Here is a 10131-nt window from a genome sequence, read left to right as displayed (position 1 = left end):
GCTAAGACTGACTGGCACCACCATGCCCAGTCTTAGCCCTTTATATTTTATATGAGAAACACATAATTTAAAATTTTTCCTTCAAAGATGGCAGAATGGTAAACAGCTGAGAAATAGCCTTTGGGAGATATGGTGTCCAGACACTGGACATAGCAAGCAGCTGAATATAGCAAGCAAGGTGAGGAAGAGAAGAGGAAGAAGTGTGTTACTGGGACCCAGCAAGGATCTGAAGCAAGAATTGAAGTCCACAGGGAAAATGGAGAGAGAGACCTCAAAAAAGATGGCACATGACACTTTTTCCCTGATACCTGACTCACTGTGTGAGGAGCAGCTCGAACCTGCTGACACACGTGACAACTGGGGACCCCACCATGAAACAGAGTAATAGATGCAGTAGACTGCAGTGACTTTGATCTTTGTCTGACCTGTTCATTGCACTCTCAGCATTAGTTTAGGGTTCTCCCAGCTTTAGGCTGGTTTGTTAAGGTCCTCCACAGGGAATAACTCAAGTTATTCGAGTGCAGGTGCCCCTCAGGAGAGGGTGAATGGAGAGCAGTCATCCTGGAGAGGGGCAACTGAGCTCAGAACTCAGAGCGGCTGCAGGCTGGGTCTTTGTCAGCAGATCCTCAAATAATATCTAGAATATATATAAAGAATTCAAAAAATCAGACACCCCCAAATATAAAGACCCAATCAAAAATAGGCATCTTACAGGTGTGATGGCATACACCTATACTTGTAATCCAAGCATTAGGGGGCTGAGGCTGAATTTAAGACCAATCTGGACTACAAAGTGAGCTCAAGGTCACCCTGAACTGCATAGTGAGACTCTCTCAAAAAGACAAAAAAAAAAAGAAAAGAAAAAAAAAGAAAAGAAAAAGGCATCTTGGGGCCAGGGAGATAGCTCAGTAGAATAAGCGCTTCCCTCACAAGCACAAGGACCTGAGTTCAATCCCCGGTTCCGAAAAAGAAAAAAAAAAAAGGAATCTTAAATGAATAGCTACTTCTCATATTAGGAAGAAATGGCAAATAAATATATGAAAAAATATTCGATATCACTGGTCAATTGAGACTTGCAAATTAAAACAATACTGACATTCCAGAAAGAATGGCTTTTTTCAAGAATTCAACCAATAACAAATGCTGGAGGGGCTGTGGGGGGAAAGTAACCCTTGCTCATTGCTGGTGGCAGTGCAGACTGGGACAGCCACTGTGGAAATCAGTGTGGAGATTACTCAAAAAACTGAAACTAGAGGTTCCATTTGACCCAATATTCCTCTCCTTGGTATCTTCTCAAAATAATTAAAAGCATCATATCAGAGCGATATATACACAACCATGTTTATGGCATCACAGTTTGGCATAGCTAAATCTTGGGAACAGCCCAAATGCCCATCATTCATTGAATGGATAAAAAAGATGTAGCTTTTGTTGTTGTTGTTGTTGTTGTTACACAATGGAGTACTGCTCTGCTATAGTGAAAGATAAAAAATGAAAAGCTTGAAGCATTTCTAGCTAAATGGGTACACCTTGTAACCAACATAATTGAAATAAATCAGACACACATGTGTAAGCCATGTGAAAAACCACAGTTTTTCTAGTGTAAAAAACTGAAAGGGTACATAAGGACCAAAATGTATAACAGATACTGGGAAATGGGAAGAAAAGATTCAAAAGGGTAGGGGAACAAGGGAGAGGTGGGGAAAGGAGGGGAGGAAGGAAGGAAAAAAGGAAGCTAGTGAGCAATGAAAGGACACAGAAAAAAGAATAGAAGAGAAAAATGGAAACAAAACTTTTATAAATGAAAAGGGAAAGCAGTCGAATGGTGGGGAGGAGAATGGAGAAAAGGCAGCAAGATATATCATATATAGGTACAAACTGCCTATTATGAATGCTATCATTATATCTAAAATGTACCAATAAATAAAATTAAATCATTCCCTCACAGAAAATGTTAGGATCTGATACTTTCACTGGTAAATTCCAGCAAACATTTAAGGAAGAAATAATTCCAACTCTACACAAACTTTTCAGAAAATAGAGGAAAAGAGAATACTTTTAAATTCATTGTATGTGGCCAGCACATGATCCTGATTCCAAAACCAAAGAAATTTTAAGGAAAAAAAAAAAGAACTTCAGATCATTATAACCTATTACCCAAGCCTATCCCTCTCAAAGAATATTTCTAAAAAAAAAACTGCAAAAAAAGAATCTAACAATATACAAAATGGTAATACATCATGATCAAATGGGGCCTATCTGGAGAAGTCAAAGTTAATTTATTATTTGAAAAGCAATGTAATTCACCATATTAAGAGAACACTAGAGATAAACTAATCATCTCCAAAGGAATAATATTTTAAAATTTCCAAAAGCTTCATGATAAAAAGAATGCACTAAACAAATGAAGAAACTCAACCTGATAAAAAGGGTGAAATGGGTAACTCCACCTGATAAAAAGCCTTTATGAAGGACCTAAAGCTAACATCATACTTTATGGTGGAGACCGAATGTTTTCCCCAGAGATTGGGAACATGGCCATGATATATATGTTCCTGCAACAATAAACAATATACTAGAAGTCTTAAAAATAAGACAAGTAATTGTCTATGAATGTGGCAATAAAAAAGGCAGATATCTGGCCAAAGACATAAAACTGCTTTTATTTACAGAAACATAATCAAATGTAAAGAAAAATTTAGGGTAACTACAAAAAGTTTCAGAATAAATGAATATACATAGTACAGCAAGCCAAATCATCAACTATATTTCTAAATATTGACAATGCACAACTGTAAAATAAAACTAACATATATGGCTATACCGTCCACTGTCAGATCATAGCATGATCCTACAGAAATACAACTGTTGTGATTCACGGCTGGATGTCCTCCCAAAGCCTCATGTGTTCACATGTGGAGCTTTGGGGACTGGATTATAGGTGTATGACACTCTTCAGTTATTCCACTAATCAATTTATACTAAATGTGCTTTGGAGCGAAGCCCAGTTGGAGGAGGCAGGTCACTGGGAGTAAGGCCTGGAAGAGTATATCTCCCTCCCTTCTTTTTTGATGCCTCGCTGTTTTTTGTTTTTTGTTTTTTTTTTCTTGTTTGTTTGTTTGATACAGGGTCTGCCTATGCAGTTCGGACTTGGGCTCATAGTGATCCTCCTGTCTCAGCCTCCCTAGTGTGGGATTACAGGCACGCACCACCATGCCTGGTTCTGCATGCACTACCAGAGATCAAACTCAGGACCTTGCGCTTGCCAGGTAGGCGCTTATGCCACCGAGCTACCTTGCCAGCCCTTGACATCTCTGTTTATCACAGCCGTGCCATGTACTGTTTCTCCTCTGGCATGTGACCCCCGGCCCCTGCTCCAGCTGACAAACTGTGTGCCAAAATAAACCTTTCCTCCTTTAACCAGTGGGTCTCAAGTACTTTGACACAACAAAGAGGAAAAGTGTAAGTATGATAATAAGCATAGTAAGTATAATTACCCAACAAATAAACCTTGTAAACAATATTTTTATAAAATGAAATGTTTCTTTAACAGCATTTCATTCACTTGTTAAATATAGGTTTTCTGGGGCATTACGAAGAAGCGATTTTAAGAAAGTGTTCTGAATGGCAAACAAGAAGGGTGACCGTGACAAGGACATCACCATCTAAAAAATGTATCTGTGTCTAATGTGCTAGATCATAGCTAGAAGTCTCTGAGGAGTCATACTGGGAACTGAACCCAGGACCTTCTCACTGAGATACATCCCCAGCTATTTTTATTTTTATTTTTTAAGTCATAAAACTGCCCAGACTATGCTTGAACTTGCAGTCTTTCTACCTTAGCCTTCCAGTCTGCTGAGATTACAGGCATGTGCCATCATTCCTCACCACAACCATAACCTCTTAATATCAAGAAACTTCCAGGGAAACCAGGTGCAGTGGGATATGCCTATACTCCCAGCTACTAGGAAGGCTGAGGTAGGAGAATTGCTTGACACTAGCCTGGGAAAAATAGTGAGACCCTGTGGCAAAAGGAAGGAAGGGAAAGGAAGAAGGGAGAGAGAGAAAGAGGGGAAAAGAAAAGAAGAAAAAAGAAACTTCAAAAGGAAATATTATGATCAATGCAAAAATGTAAGGTATACTGTTACATTTATGCCTTTTATTTATATCCCACCATGTTCCATAAAGATTTAAGTTATGTCCCCATAATAATGAAACATTTCACACCTAATCAGAAACAAAGAAATACCATAAAATAATGTAGGAAAAATTCATGAAGATTATCCTTCTTTATAAACCACATAGTTCAGAGGCAACAGTTACCAAGTAATTTCTGGTAATAGAAGAACAAAAGAAGAGATGTCCTGGGTAAGAGCAGGCTGTAACACTGATACTCCAATTGAGGACCTCAAAGCCAATCAGCATCATGCAGCACTCCTTTGGATAATTCTCTGCTTTTTCCCCTTACTGCCTGTGATGCTGTAATTCACTCTTTAATTAAACTCTTACCACCAGTATATGGAAGCAGTGTAATAACTGCCTAAAACACATTCCTTCATCCAATTCCTAACACAATCTTGTGTGGTAGGCCCTGTTTTAAACCCAAGCACAAGAGAGTTAGATAAATCACTCAAAGACACCTTGCTAGATATTGGATTGGACTCACTTCCCCCGGATACACCCCACTCCCAGAAATCAAACTCAGGACCTTGTGCTTGCCAGGAAGGCACTCGTGACACCAAGCTACCTCCCAAGCTCTGGACTCAATTCGTGTTTGTTCTATATCAAAGGGTGAGCTCTTACCATAATATTTTACTTTTTACACTAAATGCCATCGACTATTCTATTCTGTTTATAGATCTTTTCCCTATTCAAATGAAAGCTTCATGAAGACGGGAGTAAATCTCATATCCTAGAACCTTACAAGTAATAGAAGTTTAATAAATATCACATGTAGGACACAATATTTAAACCTTTAGATTATCTTCAGCGCTCTAGACATTCACTGAACTATTGCTTCTGCAATTTCTCTCACACATTTTATTGCAATAGTGGGACTAAGGCCAAGCTTCTGCCCTTTCCACAGACGAGAAGAGACCAAAATACAAATGGCAAAAGTTTCAGCTAACTTTGTGAACCCTTTCACAGCAGGACAGCACCACGCACTGCCCCCGAATGTCAATAGCTACTCAGCGTTAGAAAGCATGGAACTTGAGAGGACCCAGCATACACACCAAAAGGCAGCAAAGTTTTAGTCTTTTCTTTCCTTCTGGATAGATTCTTTTAACATCTTGCAAACGATAAACTTCTCTCCTAATTCCTATCTCATTTCCCACTTTTCCATGGTCATTTTTCCATGGTCTTTTTGTCTTTTTGAGACAAGGTCTCACTATGCAGGCCTTGAGCTCACTTTTGTAGCCCAGGTTGGTCTCAAACTTGCAAGATCCTCCTGCCTCAGCCTCCCAAATGCTGGGATCACAGGTATGCACCACCATGCCTGGTTCTCTGATTGGAATTTAAATAGAACACTGTAATAAAATCCATGTAAAAAAATCCAGTGAAAGAATTGTTCTGAGGTCTCATAGATCATCTTGCTGCTTGTAAGCATTCAGTGTAATGTGGTGTGACTTCTCTCCTTCAACAGTACATTGATGGGGGCTGGGGAGATAGCTCAGTAGAACAAGTGCTTGTCCGGCAAGTGCAAGGGCCTGAGTTCAATCCCCAGTTCCACCAAAACAAAAACAAACAAACAAACAAAAAAACCCAGTACATTGATGATTCATATTTAATTGTTACAAATCCCAAAGGCCTATTAGGATTTCTGGTTTCTTCCAACCTATATACCTAGCCTTTGTATGTCAAAGTTTATAGTATAATTTTTCCAGTTTTCTGACTGCATTAGGCTAAGTTCCTTAAGGGTGCAAAATATGCTATATATATCTTTGTAACCCAAATGGTAATTACTATTAAATTAGCAATTCTGGGTTTAAATGGGCACTTACTAAGTACCACTTGTCAATATAAATTCTCACATGCTCTGTACACTACCTAATGTGATCCAATCTTCTATCCTCCCAATTCTTCCTTCATGCTCCCTTGGAACACAAGTATAAAGATCAGCAAAACCCTCTCCAGTTCAACCTCATTTGTGAATACTGCTTTCTATATTCTCACTCTAATCAGAAGCCGGAAGTGCCCTGGGGTAGATTCTATTGACGTTATCTCAAGAAGTAACTGGTTCTTCCACATCACAAGCACTAGCAAGAGGAAGAGTTAAGTTTCTTCTTTGTTCCTCACTCTCCCCTCTACAACTCCTGGCTTTCCCTCCTCCAATACAGGGGGCTTGCAGTTTAGCTCAGTTGTTTAAAGCACCTGCTTGCGCACACTCAGTCAGGCTCAGGAGACATGGTCCAACCCACAGCTCCACATGCCGCGCCAGGCCCACCCTTCAGGCAGCCTGAGCCAGCAGCCACCCCCCCAAAAAAAAATCCTCCTCCAATACAAGCCTTAGCACTTTTATATCTTATTCTAATCAGCAGCTACCTTCCTGCATTCATCACAAATATTCAGAGCACTCGCTTTCATTCCTCGAAGATTCTGGCACGCGGCTCACTGACTCAGTCCCCACTGCATCTGCTATCTTAAGTTCAGGCGATTTAAAATCTTCGGATAACCTGGGAGCACGCAAGCCTCTCACGCCTTAACCTCCCTGTTTCTAATCACCCCGCTGTTACACACGCCCCACTGTTACTGCCTTCCTGTTCCATCATCATTAACAAACTCTAGGACCTCATTCAAGTATGTCTCTCTCCTCTCACTGCCTTGTATCATTCTAACTCACTCCATCGGATCTCTCAACTCCCACAATTCTTCACCCTCAGAAAAAAACTCGAATGGATCCACCCTACCATCACTGCACTAACCACTATCCTTCCTCTTACATACTTCCACTACTGCCCTGCACACTCAAATCCTAAATGCAATCCCTTCCTTTGTTACATCTGCCAAGAAAACCTCACACCAGTTCAATCTGGCTCTCAGACTGCTCTGAAGGTTACTGAAAAACAAGAACAAAAAAACCCACTATCTGACTTTTCATGGTAAGTCAATGACATCTAATCTCAAGGGGCCTCTGCGTGCTATCCAGCAGTTCTACCTCTTTTCTCTAGTCCATTCATAGTCTCAAAACTGCCAGGTATCCCACATAGCCTCTTTCTCCTCACTCTAGCAGCTCTTCCCCTAGCTCACTTTCAACAAATGAACTCTAGAACCTCATTCAAGTACATCTCTCTCCACTCACTGCCTCGTATCATTCTAACTCACTCCATCGGATCTCTCAACTCCCACAATTTTTCACCCTCACAAAAACTCACTTTCAACTGAGGACCTCAGATATTTTCTGAAAAACAGTGGAAGCATTAACATCTGTCCATGTTTCTATCAAAGAACAACCAGCCTACCTGAAACTATAGCGATTAATGTCTGTTGCTCTAAAGAAAACTTTTCAGTCTACCACTGGATTCTACCCCCTCATGTCTGTAAACTTCATTTCAGCTGCTGCTTAAAATATCAACAATATTCTCAAAAATCACTAATACTCACTTTTGACAGCTGCTTCAGCATACAAACAGCTAAAACACCTCCGAATAAACAGCAAAACAAGACAAACTGCATCTTGATAAATGCAGAAAATGCATTTGACAAAATCCAACAACTTTTCAGAATAAAAAAAGTCAACCAAGTAAGAACACAAGGGAATGAGCTCAAGTGGATAAAGGATAGCTATGGGGGAAAAGCCCTGCTACATCATAATTGAAAGTCAAAGAATGAATACTTTCCCTCTAAATCAGGAACAGAGCCAGAAGTAAAACTATAAAACTTAAGAAAAAAGACAAGGTGAAATCTTCATCATTTAAATTTGTAAGCATTTCTTAAATATGACAACAAAATCACAATAAAGAAAAAACAGACTTCATTTGTGCTTCAAAGAAAACAATCAAAAAAGACAACCCAGAAATGGAAGAAAATATCTGTAAATCATGTAGCTGTTAAGAAATTTGTATCCAAGATATATAAAGAATTGTAGGGGCTAGGGAGCTAGCTCAGTAGAATAAGTGCTTGCCTGGCAAGCACAAGAGCTTGAGTTCAATCCCCAGTTCCACCAAAAAAAAAAAAAAAAAAAAAACTAGCCCAATTTTAAAATAGCTAACAAAGCCAGACATGGTGGTGCATGCTTGTATTCCCAGCACACAGGAGATGAAGGCAGGAGGATCCTTGAGTGTTCAAGATCAGCCTGGGCGGGCTGGTGAGATGGCTCAGTGGTCTAAAGCACCTACTTAGAACAAGCTTAGCAAAGCACAGGGACCGCGGTTCAATCCCCCAGCACCACATGCCAGCCAGCCCTGCCCCCTGGTGGGCTGAGCTGGCCACACACACATAAATAAAAATAAAAATAATTTAAAAAAAAAAAAAAATCAGCCTGGGCTACATAACGATCTCAAGGCCAGCCTGAATTGCACAGTGAGACCCTGTCTCAAAAAGGCTAGGCTTGGCGACGCACACCTATAAACCCAGCACTGGGAGGCTGTGGCAGGATTCAAGGCCATCCTGAGCTACCAGTGAATTCAAGGCCAACCCTAACGCTATAGTGACCGAAGAAAAACAAAAAAAAATTTAATTTAGAAAACATTACGTTAATTTAAAAAAGCAAGCCATTAGAAAAAGTCCACATTCTATAGTGTATGATTTCATTTACATGATAGGTCAAGAATAGTCAAAGAAACACAAAATAGACTATGGTGTATACGAGGAGAATGGAAGAACTCGGAGTGACAGTTAAAGGGTACAGGTTTATCTCTGAGGTAACACAAAGTTCTAAAGTTGACTATAATGATGGTTGCACCGCTCAACACACACACTGGAAAAACATTAAAGTATATAATTTTAAGGTGGTGAATTATATGAGATGTTAGATATATCTCAATAAGACTATTACCAGAAAAAAAGTATTTTTAAAAATCAACTTTCTTGACCCATTTTCCAACATTCTATACCACCCACCATTCTATTTCCTCTGTTCTCTTTCACAGAAAATTCCTTAGAATTGCTGTCAAAGATAGGAGTTCCAAATATAGAAAGGAAAAAAGCAGACTAAGCCCTACGTATTGTTTTGGAATCACATGTGTGCATGCATGTGTATGTGCGTGCGTGCGTGTGTGTGTGTATGTCTCCAACTCATATTCTCCTTGCTTTATTCACTCAAGGGCCTAGAAGCAGCCTACATATGATTTTAGAAATCAATACAATAAAGTTTATCCTTTATAAAAAGCTTTACCATTCCAAAGCATTCACTTTAGAAGGTATCAATGTTTTAAAGTGCTTTAAATACCTTTTAGGAAGTCTCCTTAAGAATGAATCATAATCTTTCCGAATATTCTAAATGTAACAAATATTAAACCACTCAGGCTAGATATTACATTTGAGAATTGACATGAGCCAGAAGACATGAATTCTGAAGAATAATGCAGCCAATCTGCATACTATGAATTTTAATCAAAATGTATTAGGCATTATTAACTCAACTATTATTTGGTGTAACATTTTTTTTTCCAGGGGTAGGGACCAAGTCAGGGCCTTGCACAAACTAAGCTAGCTCTATAACTGAGCTACACCTCTAATTCCTCAAGTATCAATTTCTTTTCTTTTCTTTTTTTTCTTTTTTTTTTTTTTTTTGACAGAACTAGGGATTGAACTCAGGCCCTTGCGCTTGCCAAGGAAGCGCTTATTCCACTGAGCCATCTCCCCGGCCCCTAAATTTCTAGTAAGTAGCTCCTTCTTATTTTTACAAGTACATAAGACATTTCAAACACTCACCTCCAATTCTACTGAGAGATCCCAGAGACATATCTGTCCATCATGGCATCCTGTTACGATTGTGGCCCCATCGTCTGTTAAAAGTACTGTTGAGATACAATGTGTTGGTGCTCTGCGGCCCCACAGAATAATGGGTAGAACAAGGCTGTTTCCTGCCATTGTGTTTTCAAACCTAAAAATGTGATAAGGATAATGTCAGATATTACAACATTTCCTGCCAAAGTATGTAATACCAGTTTATTATGAACGTTTTTTTTT

The 10131-nt window shown here is 39.4% G+C and overlaps 1 protein-coding gene across 3 annotated transcripts in view; it reads right to left on the bottom strand.

The window, feature by feature from the left end:
* Positions 1-10131, bottom strand: part of Wdr7 (WD repeat domain 7) — a 438292-nt gene that overhangs the window by 409268 nt on the left and 18893 nt on the right. For all 3 annotated transcript variants that reach the window (XM_004623683.2, XM_004623684.2, XM_023715190.1), the window contains exon 2: positions 9874-10045. In XM_004623683.2, the coding sequence (XP_004623740.1) occupies positions 9874-10032 (159 nt within the window). In that variant the 5' untranslated portion in view covers positions 10033-10045. The remainder of the gene's footprint in view (positions 1-9873; positions 10046-10131) is intronic.

The sequence above is a fragment of the Octodon degus genome, unplaced genomic scaffold (genome assembly GCF_000260255.1).
Source record: "Octodon degus isolate 3935 unplaced genomic scaffold, OctDeg1.0 scaffold00003, whole genome shotgun sequence".
In the NCBI taxonomy this organism is placed as follows: domain Eukaryota; kingdom Metazoa; phylum Chordata; class Mammalia; order Rodentia; family Octodontidae; genus Octodon; species Octodon degus.
The sequence above is the reverse complement of the archived record's forward strand: the minus strand, read 5'-3'. Positions and strand labels throughout refer to the sequence as shown.